At 39.9% G+C, this 21,881-nt stretch overlaps 1 protein-coding gene across 6 annotated transcripts in view; it reads right to left on the bottom strand.

Annotated features, from left to right (window-relative positions):
• Nucleotides 1-21,881, bottom strand: part of COL19A1 (collagen type XIX alpha 1 chain) — a 1,086,226-nt gene that overhangs the window by 517,993 nt on the left and 546,352 nt on the right. For all 6 annotated transcript variants that reach the window (XM_068281448.1, XM_068281450.1, XM_068281452.1 and 3 more), the window contains exon 18: nt 18,482-18,535. In XM_068281448.1, the coding sequence (XP_068137549.1) occupies nt 18,482-18,535 (54 nt within the window). The remainder of the gene's footprint in view (nt 1-18,481; nt 18,536-21,881) is intronic.

Below are 21,881 nucleotides of genomic sequence, written 5' to 3'. Positions count from 1 at the left end.
ATCCATCTATTGTTTTCTAACAGGAAATAATGGCCCTCCAAAAAAAGGGAGCTGTGGATCAAGTATTTAGGTTTACTATGGAATCTCTATCGAAGCACCGATAGCAACCACAAGAGTTTACAAGATAAAGAATGAAGTAAGCCATTGTTTTCCTTCTCAACCCCTTTAGAAATAGGCCCCATAGTGCGTACTTGCAATAAGACTGCAGGGGAAATTTGGGGCAGGGAAAAGCTGCTAGTAGAATATCAGTAAAATTACAAATATTCTACTATTGAGTGCCGTAATTTTACAGATATGCTACTGTCGCTGTAGCTAACCTTCCACTCACACTAACACTTCCTATATCTACTCCTACCACTAAACTACCACTATTTACTCCTAGCACTAACCTCCCACCCTTTGCCCCAACCACTTTAGCATTGATGTGGTGTGTTCAGCTACATAATAGCCATACCCCATGCCCTCATTCAGTTACCCCTGCCGATGCTGTTTGTCCCTTTGCCACTGCTTTCCACCACTATCTGTCCCTCAAATGCTATTTCTGACAACTCAGCTATTTCATCACCGCCAGTGCCTAAATTGTCCACAGGGTGCCGCTATAACCGTAAATAACATTGCAGTCTATGGTGGTGCCCATCCTCTCTTAGCTAAATGTGCAGATGAGTTGAATGAGTAGTGCTTGTTTGGGATCAGCTGCATACAGTCACATACAGTTTTGATAATCAAGGCTTGACGTCAGGCTTACTGCATTTTTGCATCAAAAAGTTTGGTTATCCTTGAGGCCAGTTCCACAGCTGTTTTTAGCATTGCAATGCAATGTGATGCTCCTGCCCCATCCCATCACAACGCAAAAAGCGGCAATCATATGACCCTGCAGCAGAGTGTGCTGATTGGGTCATATGCAAAGCGCCGCCCCCTTTCAGTGATGCACTGCCTGCTGGGCAGGAAGTACATCACTGGGATTCTTGTCAGTCCATGCATGTGTGCCGCAAGGCACCGCACTCTGGCATTTACACTTACTTCCTTTCCTTATAGACTTCCATTAATCCAATCACTGTACCTTAAAGAGGCACTGTGGCAAAAATTAGGCATAACCCTGTGAGCATGTAACTAAATTAGAAGCATCAGATACTAAGCAGTTTTTGCTTTTTTAAATGCTTGAAAGGTTACACAGAACACATGCAGAGATCCTGCCCATCCCCCCTTGCTCTGTTGACTTGGGCTGTCCTGCACAGCTCTTTACTTGCTGAAGCTGACACTGGAACCAAGAAGATCCTAGACAAATAAGCAAGACAAATTACTTTACAATGACGTAAAGAGACTCTGTAAAGAAAAAAACTTTACCTCGGGAGGTAGAAGCTTCAGAGTCCCAATGAGGCTTTACCCTCCCCTGTAGCTTCAGGGAATCCAGCGCTAGCTCCCCTGAATCCTCCCCAGACAAGCTTGACAAGGCTTGATTTATTTACATCTCCGGGATCCAGCACAGGCGCAGTAACCGATCTTTGTTTGGGCTAGGCGTAAATAGCCGATCCCAATCGTATCCGCTCTACTGTGCAGGTGCAAAAGGACTCATGCCTGCACAGTAGAGCGGATCGATCGGGTTCGGTTATTTCCTCCTTAACCCCAATGAAGAGTGGCTAGTGCACCTGCATTGGATCGCGGTAGGTAAATATTTACCTCGTCTTGATTCGAGGGGTCCCGGTAAAGCAACAGAGGGACAGAGGGGGACGGGGAAGCCTCATTAGGATCTGAGGTAAGTATCCCCAGAGGTTTTTTTTTATTACAGATCCTCTTTAAAGGACACCCGAAGCGAAAACTAATGAAATAAACGATTGTATCTAATCTTCCTTCTCCTAAAAATGACTTTTTAAGATATTCCACCGTTTTATTTTATTTTATTTTTAAATCTACTTTTTAAGTTTTAACTGTTTATTGTTTTGCTCAATGACACATTAATTGAAGTATGCCAGAGCTAAAATCTATGAACTATTAACCCTTTTTATCTCTTTACTGCTCTCTGAAGCCATTTTCTACCATGAAAGTGTTTTATAGCTGGATTTTCTTATCAGGGAGGGTCACACTGTAGTCACTTCCTGTCTGAGTCAGGACTGAGTCAGCCACTTTATTTAACTCTTTGAGGCAGAGAAAGAAAAAAAAGGAACACAGCATAGTTATTAGTGTGCTTGGCACTGTACACACCCATGTCTCTCTTATCATGTCACACGTCACTTCGGGTATCCTTTAACACTCGCTGGGCTCCAATTGCTTCAAGTTCTATGATCTTCCCAAACACGCAGCCTGCATGTACCCGTACAGCTTTACCCGAGTGAGGGAGGAGAAATCAGCTGTTAAACTCTATGACTCAGCAGGGTGACAGGTCGCGTAGCTCCAAGATGCGACAGGCAGGATATCTGCTCTGTATAACCTTTCAAGCAGACATACATAAAAAAAAACGGTTTGGTATCTGATGCTCCTAATGTTAGGTGCATGCTACCAGGGTTATGCCAGAGACTTAATTTTCATCATAGTACCCCTTTAAGCATGGTGCTTGCTGCCCTTGTGTCAGCTCGGATACGTCTTGCACATTACAATGGACCGCAATAACTGTGAAAGTCTCCATAGACTTTCATTGATTTTGCAGCCCCCTGCTGTAAAATAGTGTAACACAACAGGATTTACGTGCAAGTGTAAAAAGATTCTTAAATGTATTACAAAGTTCAATAATCACACAATCGTCCTTACAATCGAACTACACAAATAAAGTTTACAGAAACTATAATGCGTCTGATGTTTGCCAAGTCAGGGGTGGTGATTAAAAAAAAAAAAGGTGAGGCTGCAGCGCATCATCCGATCAGCAGAAAGAATAATTAGCTTTAGCTTACCTTCCCTGCAGGATCTTTATGGTAGCAGGTGCGGAAAGAGAACGACCAAGATCACCTCTGACTCCTCTCACCCTGCCCACTCCATTTTTCAACTTGTGCCTCCAGGAGTGAGATACCGTTCAGTGAAAAACAAAACCTTTCCAGGCATAGGAACAACTTCTTCACTCAGGCAGTAGCCATGCTCAATGCGGAACCACGCTAAAACTGCTAGGACTGGAAAGCATTACAATACAGAACTGAAAATGACCACTTCTCACCCTGCTTGCTACCACTTTAACCCACATACTGTCCTTGACTTGTAATATCTACTCTGTTTGCTCTTGTATCATTTTGTTTTCATCCCTAAGCAACTGCCAAATCAAATACCATTTAAATGTAAACTTATTTGGCCAAATAAAATAAAATAAAATTGATTCTGATTCAGACTCTGATAAGATAGACATGTGTACAGTGCCAAGCAAACAAATAACTAGGCTGTGCTCCTTTTTTCTTTTTCTGCCTGCAGGAGGTAACTTTTCAGGTATGCAACTGACCGTTTCTCTCCAATCGGGACCAAGTCAAACTATAGTGGAAACCTCACTGATAAGGAATTACAGTCATAAAACTCTTTCCTTGCAGAGAACAGCTTCTGATTGCAGTGAATAAATATGAAGAAAAAGTCAATAGATCATATATTTTAGCTCTCTGAGACACAGAAAGAATCTGCCATTGAGGAGAGACAAAACAATGAATCTACTTTTTAAGTTTTTAATTTTAACATAAAACTGTGGAACATCTAAATTTTTTAGGAGTAGGAGGATAGATACAAATGCTTATCTAATCAGTTTATTTGAACTTGAAGTTCACTTTACGTTATTGGGCAGCAAGTCTCACAGTTACAATGCAAGTCAGAGTCGTGTAGTTTGGTCCAGAAAAGTAAAATATAACCATGTTGAGAATGTTGATCTATGCATAACTTTTGTTGCAAAACTTTATTATAAAAAAATCAGGACGAGATGTAACTTAAAGAGGAAAAAAGTGAGATATGACAGTTCAATAACAAAAAATGTTTGTTGAACATGGAGGCAAATAGTGTTGTAATTTCTTTTATTCATTAGTATGATTGTGATTCGTGATGTATCAAACTAGCAGGGCGAGATCAAGCACAGCTCATGGAAGTATTTTACTTTAGACTTTGCTGGGGGAAAACCACAGCAACAGAATTGGAATGCAGTGTATTTTGACAGCTTACGTCTTCACTGTGATGCAGTTTGCGTCATTGTGACAGGAAATTATCAATTATGAGTTGACATATAGTTTAGCAGAACTACTAATTGAGAGAGAGAGAGAGAGAGAGAGAGAGAGAGAGAGAGAGGAAGTTGGCTACTCAGTCATCTAATTCAGTGGGACAAATGCTGTAAGACAACCTCTAGATATGACACTGAACATGTGCACTCAACTTCTTTGGTAATTCATATGTATGGAAATATAAAACCATATATATGTCAGTGTGAGAGTGAACATTAATATCCGGAGGTATACATATCATTCTGCTTTGGAGAAGTACATTAGATGTTGTTATAATTGACATCTAGAAGCTTTTTCTTGTTAGTGCTCAGTCACACATGCAGTAAAAGCTTCCCCTTGGTTGAACTGGCAAATACAGGAAAGTGACAGGTTAATCATTAGTCCATCAGTTTCCTGCATCTGAACCTCCAATCAATAGCAAGTTACTAGTTTACTCATGACTTAGTTTATCCAATAGGAAATTATTTGCTACATGGACCTATGAATTCTACCTGCATTTATCATGATGTGGCAGATGGCTACATTACTTAAATTATTTGCCGGCATCAGATCGTAAATGTAATCCAATTCACACAGAAAATATATTTCCATCACTGCTGTGTAAGGTGACAAGGCTTTCAGAATGAAGTATATTACCTGCTATTAATGCATGTAAGATGGACTGTTCTTTTAAATTAGAAATTCAGATTGAGTAAACAAGCATTTTGCTTGCTATTTTTCACACTAAGAAAGTGCTGCCCCCTTTGTGTTAGTCATGGCATCAGCCTAATTTATGTGACTAACCTCACACCTGGCACAGCTGCTAAGGTAATTGTGACTTCAGCAGCAATGAGGCTCTGGAGTCTGCAGAGGTTTGTGAGACTGCAGTAACAGTAACTGGGGACAATATTATATCTCTAAAGTGTGTTCTGAGCAGATGTCTCTTTACTTTTGCCTTGGTATGCATAATGTTCATCCTCTTACCTATGACATAAGGAAGACTGTCTTGCTAGTTCAATCAGCGGACACATTAAAGTGGACCCAAATTAAAAATACAAGATTTCAGAAATAAAATCTATTTTCTAAATTATAATAATAAACAGCAGCCTATTTTCAGCTGCATGATGACAAAACTGGTAGAGTAGGTGGTGTCCAGCAAAGGAGGAATTGCTAATGGCTGCCACCTGTATAACCCTAGTTATAAAAAGAGAAGGGTGAAAAGCATGCACTGAAATGCTCAGAGGCTTGAAGGAGTGTTTATTTATCTTTGTATCTGTCTGAGTGGTGCAACTAAATATTTTGAATTAAAAAAATGTTTAGTTTGGGTCCGCTTTAAAGAGATGTGATGCTGAGGATAAATAATTTGCCCATATTGGTGTGTGTCATACTACCCCTGAAACCACAGCTGATACTGATTGACGGGGACCCACAGAGATGATATTAGGTAAAATAGGTTGCTAGGTAAAATAAACATAGGCTTGATACATTTTAAAACCCACCTCCAGGTTCCATAGTTACATAGTTATTTTGGTTGAAAAAAGACATACGTCCATCGAGTTCAACCAGTACAAAGTACAACTCCAGCCTGCTCCCTCACATATCTCTGTTGATCCAGAGGAAGGCGAAAAAACCCTTACAAGGCATGGTCCAATTAGCCCCAAAAGGGAAAAATTCCTTCCCGACTCCAGATGGCAATCAGATAAAATCCCTGTATCAACATCATTAGGCATTACCTAGTAATTGTAGCCATGGATGTCTTTCAATGCAAGGAAAGCATCTAAGCCCCCTTTAAATGCAGGTATGGAGTTTGCCATAATGACTTCCTGTGGCAATGCATTCCACATCTTAATCACTCTTACTGTAAAGAACCCTTTCCTAAATAAATGGCTAAAACGTTTTTCCTCCATGCACAGATCATGTCCTCTAGTCCTTTGAGAAGGCCTAGGGACAAAAAGCTCATCTGCCAAGCTATTATATTGCCCTCTGATGTATTTATACATGTTAATTAGATCTCCACTAAGGCGTCTTTTCTCTAGACTAAATAAACCCAGTTTATCTAACCTTTCTTGGTAAGCGAGACCTTCTATCCCACGTATCAATTTTGTTGCTCGTCTCTGCACCTGCTCTAAAACTGCAATATCTTTTTTGTAATGTGGTGCCCAGAACTGAATTCCATATTCCAGATGTGGCCTTACTAGAGAGTTAAACAGGGGCAATATTATGCTAGCATCTCAAGTTTTTATTTCCCTTTTAATGCATCCCCAAATTTTGTTAGCTTTAGCTGCAGCGGCTTGGCATTGAGTACGATTATTTAACTTGTTGTCGATGAGTACTCCTAAGTCCTTCTCCAAGTTTGATGTCCCCAACTGTATCCCATTTTTTTTGTATGGTGCTAGACCATTGGTACGACCAAAATGCATGACTTTACATTTTTCAACATTGAATTTCATCTGCCATGTATGTGCCCATATAGCCATCCTATCCAGATCCTGTTGCAATACGACACTATCTTCCTGAGAGTTGATGATTCTGCACAATTTTGCATCATCTGCAAAAATAGCAACATTGCTCACTACTGCATCTACTAGGTCATTAATAAATAAGTTGAAGAGCACTGGACCCAGTACAGACCCCTGTGGGACCCCACTGCTAACAGTCTCCCATTTTGAGTACGATCCATTGACCACAACGCTTTGTTTTCTGTCCATTAGCCAGTTCTCTATCCATGCACACAGACTCTTCCCCAGTCCTTGCATCCTCAACTTTTGCACCAGACTTTTGTGGGGAACAGTGTCGAAGGTATAAGTTTAGAAATATCTGATAGCTTATTAATGAGCGTGCTGAGATGTTCCCAATTTGTGTGAAATGAGATTTCTGTAGGTAAATGTCCCATTCAGTAAACAAGTTTTCAGACTGGGACTGCTGCTGCTTGGATTGCATCATCCCTAGTGTTCAAACTGTAAGGGGAAAGGCATAAAGTACATTTCTCTGAGAAATATGCAACCTACAGCACAGACAGTCATCACTGACAACTCGTTATCTTTCTTATATATCATCATACACCTATTGTTTTTATAATAAATTGATGGTCTTCTCAATTCAAATCAGTAAATGATTTATAATGTGTATCCGCTGTTATGAAGACAAAGCAAACAAAGGCATACCTTCATATCACCACCTGTCCTAACTATAACTCATTTCCCATTCGGGCATTATTAGGGTTTACTCCAGATACAATTTTTTGATGCCCTTTGTGTATAATATAGATAATGTAGGCTTATTCTGTGGTAGCTGTGAGTCATTTACTTGATCATAGTGTGGTTCCATATTTCTATGTTTCAACAAATGTGCTCTGGATGGAGTGAATGCCAGTGGATGGATGGAGTGAGTGTGAACCATGAATAAAGTTGTAATGTTTTTAAACTGCTCTGCACAATGAGGATATTTTTGATGTGAAGAAGAGCTGGGAGAACTTGGACATGCAGGGAGGAAACCTGTGAGTCGTGAAGGGCAAGGGGAACCCGTTGGATGCCCTGCATGCATTTACTGGCTACTGTAAAAATAGCCTACTAGCACTGTTGGTGAGAGAGCCTTTCACAGGGTACACATGTGAAGGTGTAGGAAGAGTTTATCCATTAGATTGTATGTCATTTGTCTGGAGAATGTTACTCATCCTGATTTAATCATAGCACACCTGAACATTGGAGAACGCAACTAATGCACAAGAGTGTGATCCGTATTTTTTAAGTTATAGAAATCATGATATTAACCCCAATGGGAGGGCTTTTTATGATTCATTGGTTTTTAGGTTTAATTTTTTAGCTTTATTTTTATGTTTTACATGGCTTCATGATATTTTTCTGTTGTACCATACAGTATTTGAATGCATATATTGAGACTGAAATTCCAGTAACAGTTTTAGTATATTGGTGTGAGCGCTGTGTAAGCATAGAAAAGTAAAAATTAAAATCAAATCACGGTCTGGGAGACGAACTAAAATCTCAGCCAGAACTGCCAGAAAAATTGTTCGGATTGCAAGGAAAAAGTTACAAAATAACTTCAGGTGAAATACAGGACTCTCCGAAAAAATGTGGTGTGGCAGTTTCAAGATTCACAATAAGGAGGCACTTGAAGAAAGGTGGGCTGCATGGTCCAGTTGCCAGAACAAACCCATTACTATGCAAATGCCACAAAGTATCCCACTTATAATATGCCAAACAGCACAGAAACAAGCCTCAAACCATCTGGCAAAAAAATATTTAGAATGATGAGACTAAAATGTATTTTTTTGGTCACAAGCATAAATGTTACATTTGGAGAGGAGTCAACAAGGCCATGTTGGACCTTTCTAACAGTATCTTTTTGGTCACGGGGGTAAAAAAGGAGGCAGGGTCAAAGCTTTAAAATCGATTTCTCAAAGGTAAAACTACATGTTTACATGTAAATATTAAAGATTGTTGTGTATGAGGAGACTAAAATGTATTTTTTTTTGGCCACAATCATAAATGCTACATTTGGAGAGGAGTCAACAAGGCCATGTTGGACCTTTCTAACAGTATATTTTTGGTCACTGGGGTAAAAAATGAGGCAGGGTCAAAGCTGTAAAATGAATTTCTCAAAGGTAAAACTACATATTTACATGTAAATATTAAAGAGTGTTGTGTATATTATTAACAGTGCTCTCATAGGAAATTAACCACTTCTGTACCACGTGTTTTTTTGCTGATCGGTGCTGCGTGGGCTCTCCAGCCCACAGCACCGATCAGATAGCAGCCAGGCCGATCAGACTTCCCCCCTTTTTTCCCCACTAGGGGGATGTCCTACTGGGGGGGGTCTTATCGCCGCCGGCTGCTTGCGCTTGCGGGGGGGCTCTCTTCAAAGCCCCCCTCCGCAGCGCTTCCTGGCCTCCTTCCCCTTCCCTCCCTCTCCCTCCCCATGTGAGCGGCGCAGGACGGATTTCCGTCCTGCGCCTGATGGGATAGGCTTTAGCCTATCAGATGCCGGCGATCCCTGGCCAATCATAGGCCGGGGATCGCCGATCTCCTCTACGGCGCTGTTGCGCAGCAGCGCCGTATATATGTAAACACCGGGGAAGATCTTCCCCGTGTGTTTACATTTACCCTGTAAGCCACGATCGGCGGCTCGCAGGGTGTTCACGGAGACACCCTACGTGAACTGACATGGAACGGCCGCTCTTTCCATGAAATCTACTTCAGGATTCAGGGGCGTACTTAAGCGTACGCAGAATCCTGAAGTGGTTAAGTAAATACAATTACTACTTCAGTTCCACCTTAAATGCAGTGCAAGAAGTACTGTATATCTATAACACCTACAGCATGGCTTTTTATTCTGGTAATGGTAGGGACAAGGTTTAGTAGGGTAGATAGACTTTAGAGGGATTTCCATATAAAATCTGGGGATGCCTGAATAGGCCGTTTAACACCTTGAAGTAAGTGAGTGGAGTTTTGCAGCAAACAAAATAACCCATTTCATGACACATATTCAAAATGAATCATGTCACATTTTCAGTCAGGTCTTTTTCTTGCTAGAATCAGACAGAGCTAGGCAAGTGGAAGAGCAGAATCTTGCCCATAGCATACATACACCTAAAACACGTTGTGCATAACAAACTAACTTTCACACAGTTCATTGTTTCGCTTTAAAGCACATAACTTACTCTTCAATTATTTTATTTTTTTACAGACCTCAAGCACATTCAGATTATTTGTTTTTCCATTAACCATTTCTGGTTTTTTTTACATTCTACATTATTTGTGATTATTTGATAAAATAATGTTTGCATGTGTTTTTATATTGCATAGGCCTGTTAACAGCATTCAGCAATGTATTTTTTATTGTGTATTTTGTGAGATTAAATACTTGGAACTCAAAAGAAAGACCTACAGTATGTTTCCTGAAAAAAATATATGAATATTTTCTTGTTGCATTAAGTACATTAGACATTTGATTAGAGGAAGTGTTTTTAGACATTTGATTAGAGGAAGCGTCACATCATAAAAAAGCAAGAAAAAAAATGCTTCAGTATTGAGAGGCAGTTGCGGTGGTAGTACTGAAATGTTTAAAGCAAACCCAGGAAACAGAAACAAAACAGGCCAAGCAAACAAACAAAAAAAATCCATAGAATCAGAAGTTATCCACAGTGATAACAATATGCTCTAGGCTGTAGTAAGTGTGCCTGACACTGATTCAGATATAATTAAACACAGTAAAAGTGAGACTAAACTGAGTCAAACTACAGTACGGAGCTTCCCTTATGGTCAGTGAAGAGATCCATCATATTAAAGGACCAGTCGGGTGGCCTCAAAGGAGGACTTCCTTCTGATCTGGGAAAACTTCCTCCGGAGTCCTAACACTGTTAACAATATCAATCTTTTGCATATTATTCTCCAGGGAGAAAAAAAATTCTTATGCTTTTTAGACTAAGAGCATCTCATCTGAATGTGCCCTTTACGGTCACGTTTTCAGTTTATACTGTGCAACGATTGCTTTCCTGTAATTTGTTTGAGCATGTTTAGGGAAAATATGTCCTCTCTTCTTCCTTTATAAGAGTTCATTTACAGCCACAGTTTATTGTAATACACACTTCCCAACTTTTGAGATGTGAAAGAGGAGCACTTTGAGTGTAAGGCCTTATTCCCACTTTACACTGCCGTGCAACACGCAAGAACAGTAGAAGGGCATAGACAGCCCTTCTACCGTTCCCATCATATGCACTATCGCACTGCTGCATGCATTTTTTGGAAAGTGCAGCGCTGACCCATTCACTGCAATGGGCAGATGGCGTGCGATCGTATGCGTTATGTTCTGATCGCAGAGCCATGTGCACTAATTGATCTGTACGAGGCCTTATTGTATTTAACAAAGAGCACCCACCCTTATGATCAGTGGATCCCCATCTTAAAGGCACCCTAGTGATTTATTTATTTTCAGAAACTGAGAGACAAGAGTGTACAAAATATCTGTCAGTCATGGAAATGTGCAAGTGCTGAAAATGAGTCACAAAGGCTCCTGCCCTGGGCAGGAAACAATTTATGCAGCTGAGTGAGAATTTCTCAAGTCATATGACAACAAACGGAGCACAAAAAGTACGGTTACCAGGGCACTAAATCTTACATTCAGTATTGAAAATCCCTAGCTGTAAAAACATTGAAAAGGAAAGACAATTTTTATTCATATAATAAAAATAACTATCATCTACTACAGAGATGACTTGCAGCTGCCAACTCATTAGGACTGGGCAGGAAGGAGCAAATTAAACTATCTTGCACACAAAGTATATGAAGCGCCTTCTAAAAGTTTTCTGATAAGAACAGACAATTTAGATCAATTTTTCAAAGAAGACTATAAGCAGGGAATATATAGCTACTCATTTCAGTAACTGATATGATACTTTTATTCAATGGATGGGATTTACCACATGCTGGAATTAAAGGAACCTCTTCAGATATTTCCACATCCAGTGAAGATGTGGTGTCTGATATAGAAGCTGCCCAATCATCCCAAATTTTCCCCTGGCATAAGCAGTTTAGAGCGGGGTTTGAAATAAAAATTTACCAACATCATATCGTATCAGGCTATTTGGGTGCAGGGATTGGCAGGCATCTAATAGATACCAGTGTTAATTATCGGTAATTGGGCATCCAAGTGGTGAGTATTCCACAATGTAGTTGTGAGGTTGCACACCATTTTCAGTTCCAAGGTTTTGGACCAAAGTAACAATCAGAAAGTAGCCAAAAGGTCCATATACTGCACCACAGGTTGTGATTGTTTGGGCATATGGGTTAGTGTTAAGATTTAGGAGGGGGGGTAGTTTTAGGCAATAGAGGAGAGAGTTCAAGTGAGAATGGGTGCGGGGTAAGTGCATAGTAAAATGCTGGTAATGTAAATGACCAATATTTTTACTAGCAGCACCAACTGGCACCCAAATCATGCAGCTGTGCCGCAAAATGTACTAACATCATATCAGAATCAGCTTTATTTGCCAAGTGCGACCTGAAATTATTTATTGTACAAACAACATTAGTTAATATTGCAGTAAAAGAGGTTTAAGGACAGGCATTTATACATTTCAGATGTACAGAGAGGGTCTAGACAAGGCAGAAATAGCAATACAGAAGAGGCCTGAGAGGAAAGTATGGGGAGTAAGGGCTTGTTCACACTATGAGCATTTGCAGGGTTTTTTTAAGTGCGGGCGATTTTTGAAATCGCCCTTAAAGCGCTTGTGCAATGATTTCCTTCCTTCCTGAGAGTGTTTTACATGTGAGCATTTCGATTTAGTAAAATCGCACATGCGCTACATGTACCATTTTCTGAGCATTTAAGCTTAATGGAAGGTATAGGGAAATTGCAAAGCACTTGAAAAAGCGCTTTAAATAGCAATTTCCCGAGTGCTTTTAAGAACAAATATATTGTATTTATTCTTTTCTGGGTCAAAGAGTTCACTTCCTGACTGACTCAATCGCTCATCCAAAGCGATTAGAAAAGCGCTTACAAAAGCACTTTTCTAAGTGCAGGGAAAAGCACTTTAAAAACTCTTAATAAATCGCTCAGTGCTTGGGATAGACCTGGCAATTTAGAATGTGAACATAGCCTAAGGGGATATTGCAGGGGCTAGAGTTCGGGAGAAGGAAAACCTGGGGGAAGCAGGAGTTCCTGTGTCTGGTGGTTTGGTGGGTATGGTCCTAAAGCAGTAGCCTGAGGGGAAATGGTTGAAGTAGTGCCTGCCAGGGTGGGAAGGGTTGTTAAATAGCCTGTTTGCCCTGGACCTTAGTCTGGAGGTATGTAGGAGGTCCAGCGATGGCAGGGGTAACGCTATGTTCCACTCTGCAAAGTTGATGACTATTTGAAGTTTGAGCCTATCGCTTGCTGTTGCACCCACATACCAGACTACAATGGAGGAGCAAAGGATGGACTCAATGGTGGCAGTGTTGAAGCTGGTCAACAGTACCCATGGCATTCCAAACTTCCTCAATTGTCTCAAGAACAACCTTTGTTGAGATTCTTCTGGGTTTTGATGGCATTCTCCCTCCACCTCTAATCATTGTTGATGGTGGTGCCTAAGACCTAAACACTTGAGATGTCAGTGCCCTCAGTAGAGACTAGGTTGAGTATGGGAGGGCACTTTCTGAAGTCCAAGACCAATTTAATCGTCGTTGCTGCATTTGGTATGAGCTTTTTTTCCCCTAACACCATTAGCAGATATGCTCAATTTCGTTTTGGTATGCTTGCTCTCACAACTAGTTGCTCCAAGCTCATAGAGTGGCGTTGAGACCAATTTGTGCAAGGTGCAGAATATTTAGGCAAATGGTGGTGAAGGCCAAACTGAAGTCAAGGAGAAGGATCCTGGCATAGGTGTCAGATTTGCCCAGGTGTTCCATGATGTATGTCAGACTGATGTTGATGGCATCTTCGATTGACCTGTTTGCCCTGCATGCAAATAGAAGAGGGTCCAGGAGCGCATTGGCGGAGCACTTCAGATGGGTGAGGACCAGTCTCTCAAAGAGCTTCATGATGGTGGGAGCTATATGCCTTGAAATAAACCTGAGCATATGCTCTGAAAGAAATTTTAGGATGTCACACCTTTAAAATTGTTTTTTTAGCATGCTCTGGCATGCAGTGGTAAGAGTTTCTAAAGCAAAATGCTAGGCTGAAGCCATCTTTTCCAATAAGCTACAGTGAAGGAATACAGTTATAGAAGGTATACCATAGTGCATACTGTTCTAGTCACAACACAGTATGAATAATATCTAGTATGTACAAATACAGCACGCATAGCAGTACATTTTATTACTCTGCTGAGCTTGTATGCACTGACTTTAATGAGCATTGCTTGCTACAACTCCCTTTTCTCAGTACATTGCACTGATGGGTGCTGATTGAAATCAAGCAAAAACAGAAGCCGTGCTATATTTCAGAAGAATGGGAGAGGGCTACCGAAGTCACTCAACTATAAGATCCTTGCTTTTAAAATGTAGATACTAATACTTCATGTTCTGACAATTATGCCTAGTATTTGCATATTTCTTCTTATAATTCTTTAATAAATTAATCTCATTTACAGCTGAGTGGCTCTACTTGTTATTTCATAGTCTTGGCTTTGGCATAATCCTTTCATTCTGTTCAACTCAGACAGTCCTTTATCTTTTAAATTAATTAGATAAAAAAAGTTATCCTATCTTAAATACTGGCTCATTTAGCCTATGTCAACCTCTACAGCCTGTCCTTGTTTAAAGAGCTGTGCAATATCGCTTGATGCTAATTTGCTTTACGGTGATTCCGATTTTCCTCTTTCATTTAAATTATGTTATCTATTCTTTGGGAGCTGCATTAGTTATTCTGAACACTTTTTTTTGTCCAGTTATAATTAAGGTAGTACAACTACAATGACTGCCAACCTGGAATAGAGCAAAAAATAATTGACACTCATTAGTTGCATTTTAATTATTTAAAAAACTAAACTTTTTTTTTTCAAGAACCCATCAGAACAAGTATGCACCTCTAGCCTACGGAGCTGTATCAGGCCATAGGCATCAACAATGATCCTATATAATGGCCAGTACAAAAACATGAAATTGAAGCATCATTGCAGTACGTCAATGTCTACTCCATTAATTGTAACTGTAAAATAAGTTTTATGTGGTTCCTACACTAAATACAATAGGAGACCTTGAATTAAACAGCATAATTTAAACCAAGCAGGGAGGATTCCTATCGGTCTGTTAAGGAACCAATGGGGAGTCCAAGCGGCACTTTTAAACATGCTTTTTCCAGGTGGAGTGGTGGAAGTGGGGATCAACGTGTAGGGTGTGTGCTTGAATGTGCAGTGGAGGATATTGGCTGGATCATTTTCAAGGATATTGGCATGGGATCATTTCCAAGGGTATTGGCGTGGGATAATTTCCAAGTAAATTGGCATGGGATCATTTCCAAGGATATTGGCATGGGATCATTAATTAAAGGTATTTATTGTTAATTAAGAACAATACTTTTTTTGTTACTATGTTTTTATTTAACTTCAACTTCTTGTGGAAACATGCAAGGGGTACATTGGTACCCCTATACCTGTTTCCGCAGGTAGGGTGGGCATCTAGGGGTTCCCTTATAAAGGTGATCCCAGAGCTCACCGTGAACCCCCCCTTCCCTCAAGGCCCTCCTCCTGGGCAATGGAGGTGGGGAAAAGCGATTTGTCAATAGTATAGATAAGGGCTTTTGGGGAGACTTTGCAGCCCCTCTCTTTCAGAGTCTTCCAATATCATGGTGCATGCAGGCTGGTATAGCTCAGGGTATGGGGAAATTAATTAATGTACCCAAAAGCCGAGGAAATTCTCACAAGACTGAAAGCACCGTTCTTGATCATCCCTATCTAACAGCTGAATTTCGTTTTGGCATGTGGTTTCAGCAAACCTGAACTGAAAAGTAAAAGACAAAACAAAACATACACACATCATACTAACCTCCTGCATAGTCTGCTTCTCAATCTCTTTCTCCTCTCCTGCATTATGTTAGTCTACTGTGATCAATGGAATTCTCTGTCTTTCATTTTAAAAATGGCGATGACCCCGTAATAGCTTTTGGGTCAGCACTCTGTTAACCATTAATATTGCTTGAGCCATAGGGGAACATTACCTTGCACATTAGTTGTCCTTTCAGTTATAACGGACAGCAACTGATATAGTGTAAAAGGGCCCTTAGGCCCCATTTACACTTAATCAGTTGCTCCAGTTTTAACTGAAAAGACAACTGATTTTCAAAGTAATGCCCATGTTTCCCAATGGCTCAGTTCGCACTGTACGCATTTTAACTGAAAGATTTTTCATAATGCACTGCTATGGAGAAGAAAAAAAAACGTGTACCGTCTGATTAAGTGTAAATGGGGCCTAAGGCCTTCAGCTTCTGGAGAGACAAGTCTGACTAGATCTAACTAATCAGAACTGAAAGGAATTGCTGTTAGAAGAAAATGGTGAGGTTCTGCGAGTAAATGAGGCCGAGGTAAGTATGCAATATTTATTTGCATGTAAATCATTTGTTTATTTTAAATAATTTTACTTTGTTCAGTTTCACTTTAATCGTCTCTTATACTGCTTTACATTTGGAAGTTTATAGTATAAACATATAACCTAGTTTCCTAGTGATACAAGATGCGACATTTTTCTGGAACTGGTTTTAAAAACAATAATTATAATGTAAAATGCACCTTACACATCCAGTCACAGCCCACATTTATTGGTCTCTAGAGCTAAGAGAAGTCCCTCTTTAACACGCTGAAGCCTATAATTTATTGACCAAAATATGCCACAAAGCCTCACAGAGCTGAAGTGATCAATTCTGTGATGAATTTAATGTTTTTTTCATCAGATATATTTCCTTACTCATTGCTAAGGCACAGTTTGCTTTGATTTACTGCCTGTATTCTTAGGGGATGTAAGAAAACTCGTTACTTTTCCTTGGACATGCACACAACAATAATGCAGGTGAGTGTGAGGGCTAGATGTGTTGTGCTTAAAGCCAGAATTTCAATATATATATACACCAAAAGTAGAATTATTTAGGAATGACTGGGGGTGAGCAGGCAGCGTTGGTTACAGATGGAGCTAATTTTTCATTTTCTGTTGCAAATAACTTGTCAACGCTCTGCAATTGAAATTGAAGTGCCAAAAAGTAGGTGGAAAGGTACTGTCAAAATTATTCAGAGTATTTTCTTGCTTGATGGTGGCTTAAAGGACAGTTTATTGATAAGGTGTGAAAATACCACCTAAAAGAAAAAGTGAATTGAATAAAGGCTTGGGTCTCACATGTTTCCATCGACCAAAATATCAAGCTGTTTGCAGATCACACACCAGCAAAATAAAGATCCTAAACAGCATATTATCTACTTCTGCTAATCACATGGCTAGCAGAGTGCTTCTAGCACTCTGGCTATATTACGTTCCAAGTCACTCTTATGGAAAAAAGGATGCATGCAGATTAACAATATAAGGACATCTGATTTATACTTCTTCTGGGTATGTGAGAAATAAATACAGTATAACCAGGAAAATCATCATTTTACGTAAAAGATCAGCAATACCAGTTTCCATTCCATGACTCTCTTTTTTTTTTAAACAACAAAACCTTGAGATTGTCATTCCTGTTCATAATACTGTATTGTCTTATTAAGTCAGTTACTTCGCCTTCAGGGCTAACATTGAACTCAAGATTGCCGGAATTCCCTGTATTCTTATTTCATAGTTACCAAATTGCTATCATCCTGTACACTGCGATGCAGTCTGCATGGTCATTACAAAGGGAACTTTGTGTGACACATTATAAACCAGCACATAACAATTACTGTAAAAAGCATATAGACAGATCATTGAAATGGCACTAATCTCTTAAGAAGGAAGAAATACACTGGGTATAATATAACAAAGAATGCATTTGTCTTACCTTTTTAACTTTAAATATCAAATCATATTCAAGAAAGTTTTCCAATTGAGACCCATCACATTCTCTCCTGAGTTTTCTCCTAGGTTATATCTTCACAACTTGTCAATAAAGTGACCCATATGCAATTCACTTTTTTCAAGTTTTCTCCTTTGTAATAATGGTTCATCTTCTTTTTAAAATAACTTTTCTGCATTTCACAATTAATAAGTACCAAAAGTAGTAGAAAAAGTGTCTTGCTTGCTAGGGATTTAAAAGCCATTTTAATGGTAAGGTGTGAAAACATTAACTTGTTGAAAACTAAATTGCATGCTTTTTAAACCACCAGCAGGCAAGAACATATTTAAAGTATCTTTGATAGAACTTTTTTCGACAACTTTTGTCTACCTTTTCAATTGCAAAGTGCTGAAAAGTTATTTGAAAGTGAAGATGAAAACTTATCTCCAAGAAGAAAACTCAAGAGAAAAAGTTAATTGCATACGGGCCTGAGTATTTAAAGTGAAAATGGGCAACCTTCTTAATAAATATCAGAGCAGACACCACAAGGCCCTCATTTAATTCACAAGTTTTTTGTTAGGAGATATTTTTTCATCTTCTGTTTAAAATAACAGCACTTTGCAATTGAAAAAGTACCATAAAGCAGGTGAAAAAGTACTTTCAAAATAAGTCTGAGTGTATTCCTGCTTGCTGGCGGCATTTTTGTTGATTATATGTGAAAATATCACATAGGAGAAAAAAGCAATCGAATTAGGGCCAAAATGTTTAAATATCACAGTTTTGGCAATGTGTTCTATGAGAGGTGCAATAGTATGCCACAATATCAGTAGTATCAAATGAAGCACAATTACTAGGCAATAGTATGAGGGTCAAGCCAAAGGAACTGTACTTACTGAAGGCCCCGGTGGACCAGGTTTACCAGGTGGCCCAGGTTTTCCTCTCCTTCCCTGAAAGATAGAATAAAACAGCTTTGTAACTGCGATACACTGGAAAAAAATTACGAAATAAAAACAGGAAACCAAATTATTAAGCTTATTTGGAAGCAAATAAAAAGATTGTAGGAACATTAATAGCTAAGCTGACTGGTACATAAATCAGTTCTAATAGCCCTTAGACAGCTTTCGATAACTGTACTTAACAATGTGACGGAATCAAAGAAAGATTTATTGACATAGCATTCTCTTTTATTTTCCTTCAACATAACATGAATTGATTTTGCTTCAATATAATAGCAGCAAGATATTGATAATCATCAAATAAACAGTCGGTCAGAAATGTCATTGTTACTAGTAATAACTGTGTTAAATGATGCTAATTTACAATGGAGGGATCTGATTTAATGCACATCTATTCCAATTAAACCAAGTCTAATTTTCTACCATGCTGTTGAAATGAAATATATACTGCTTGGATATTGATGGCTGGTGGACTGAAGACATCTGTCACATTCACAGAACATTTGATTCAGAAGCTCAGAACATCCAAAGCAGGATTTCATCAGGATGTAGACACAGGACAGAAAAGCTTACAGCTGGTATCTTCTGCTTGTCAGACCAATGGTTAACATAGGTGGCTACATTAATAGTGCGCTGTGGCTTGTGTGAATTCATCAGTTTCCAGCAGGCCTCAGCACATAAAGTTCTCATTTATTTTTCAGATTGTGTTTCTTTTACTTAATTAAAAGTGCTGCATTTGAAATCTTGCTGTCTCTTCAAAATATTGTAATAAGCCTGAGTATTGCTGTTACATAGAACATTTTCAGAAAAGGGGATAATAAGGCTTTTCTCATTAATCAGATAATGTGATTACCATTTTACGTACAATATGTATTATGCATATTCAATAGTATGGGTATACATAGACAGATAGGTTTACACATCTCGCAATCCCTTCCAGAATCCCTTTGTCTTATTTAAATTTAACTCCAAGGTGAGAGACATTACGAGGCTGCCATATTGATTTTCTTTTAAACAATGCACATTGCCTGGCTGTCCTGCTGATCCACTACCTCCAATATAAGTATTTTCAGCCATAGACCCTAAACAAGTATGTAGATGAGATATTTTGCAATAAAACTCTGACAAGATTAGCTGCATGTTTGTTTCAGGTGTGATTATTCAGACACTACTGACCAGAAGGATGAGCAGGACTACCAGATTAGCGGTATTGTTTAAAAGAAATAAAATATTGCAGCAACCATATGCCTCTCACCTCACGTTCCTTTTAAGTGAATGACAGTCATAGTGGGTGGGAGACCCCAAAAAAAAGGCAAATGAATAACAAACTGGGCCTCTACCTGCTCCTGGGCCCCATAGCGACTGACTTGGCTCTTATGAATGTTTCTATTCTCCCAGGAGTTTCACCTTACAAATACAATAGCATGCATACCTTTTGTTTGCACACCTAAATTATTTCTTAGAAGATAATGACCGTTAATACTGTTGGCCAACTTACACCTAGCTATCATTTTTCAACGTAAACATTTGTATATCATAGAAGCTTAGAGGCAGAAATTAACTGTTCAGTATCAGAAAACAAGTGTCACTTACAGTAAATGTCATTTTCATTTTCATGCCTCTGATTGGCCGGAGATCGCCGGCATATGATAGGCTGAAGCCTATTTTTCAATGCGCAGGATGGAAATCCGTCCTGCGCAGCTCACAGGGGGAGGGAGAGGGATGGAGCGGGAGAGACGGTGGAGAACGCTGTGGAGGGGGGCTTTGAAGAGCCCCCCCCGCTAAGCAAATGCAGCCGGCGGCGATCAGACCTCCCCAGCAGGACATCCCCCTAGTGGGGAAAAAAGGGGGTAGTCTGATCGCCCTGCTGCACTCCTGATAGGTGCTGCGGGCTGTAGAGCCCACGCAGCACCGATCAGTGAAAAATCCCCTGGTCGGCAAGTGGTTAAAGAGACACTGAAACGGAAAAAAAAGGTGATATCATTGAATTGGTTGTGTAGTACGGATAATTACTAGAACATTAGTAAGAAAGAAAATATTCTCATATTTTTATTTTCAGTTATATAGTTTTTTTTATAACATTGCATCATTCTCAAATATGTGTCTCTTTAAGGAGAGCAAGATGGCAGTTGCCATGGCACAACGACAATAAATTCTATAGCTCTGGCTGACAAGGCTAGAAGAAAAGGTGCATTAGTAAAGCAATGCTATTTAGGTAACATGACAGAGATGAGACCAAGTGAAGGAATATTTAGTTTATAGTTGCTTTAACCCTATGCCTCACAGTTGATATCACAGCTGAATCTGAGGGAAAATTACAATCTGGATTTTTTAAAAATGCAATGACTAATAGCCTTGGAAAAACAGAGTATTGTTTATAGTAGTCGTTCAGTGTGTTCAGTCGTTCAACTTAAGGACACTTAACTCTGCTCCATAGTAACCCCCTCAAGTGTGATGCCCTTAATCCTCCTTGTGATATCAAGGTCTCCTATTAGTCACTGCCTTGTTACAGATGATACAAATAGGCGCTATAACAGCAGCAGCACTCTTGTATACTAATTAAAAGCACACTCCCAGTGCTGTGGGTCAGTGTGTGCTCTCAGTCCTGTCAGCCCAATCTCCTTGTGTGATTGTATTCTTTGTGAGCGGTCATAGTGGATTCAGAGTTTTTGTCAGTGGTCACAGTGCAATCACATTCTTTGTCAGTATTCAGTGTATGGTCATGGTTTGTGTTGGTAGTGAAACTGTAGACTTGGCCATACACTGGTCGATTTGCCATCAGATTCGACCAACAGATAGATCCCTCTCTGATCGAATCTGATCAGAGAGGGATCGTATGGCCACCTTTACTGCAAACAGATTGTGAATCAATTTCAGCCTGAAACCGATCACAATCTGTGGAGCTGCTGCCGCCCCCCCCTCCCCCCCTCATACATTACCTGTTCCGGCTGGCGCGAGTCCCCGCTGTCTTCTTCTCCGCTCCGGCTCCGCTCCGGCTACTGAACTTGCTGTCCAGGGGAAATTTAAACAGTAGAGGGCGCTCTACTGTTTAAACTTCCTGCCGGGACAGGAAGTCCTGTGTAGCTCTGGAGCCTGAAGCTGAGAAGAACGGTTCTGGAGCCCGAAGCGGAGAAGAAGACCAGGGGACTCGCGCCGGCTGGAGCAGGTAATGTATTACCGCTGTATTGCGTCGACGCACTCCCGACCCGCCGGCGACCGAGAAAAATCTTACGCACGGATGGGTCGACGGGAATCGACGGGAACGATCGATTTCGGACGGAAATCGATCGTTCTGTCAGCGGTGTGCGTGGCGATTTCGCAGCCGTTTCGATCACTG

The sequence above is a fragment of the Hyperolius riggenbachi genome, chromosome 4 (genome assembly GCF_040937935.1).
Source record: "Hyperolius riggenbachi isolate aHypRig1 chromosome 4, aHypRig1.pri, whole genome shotgun sequence".
Lineage (NCBI taxonomy): Eukaryota > Metazoa > Chordata > Amphibia > Anura > Hyperoliidae > Hyperolius > Hyperolius riggenbachi.
The sequence above is the reverse complement of the archived record's forward strand: the minus strand, read 5'-3'. Positions and strand labels throughout refer to the sequence as shown.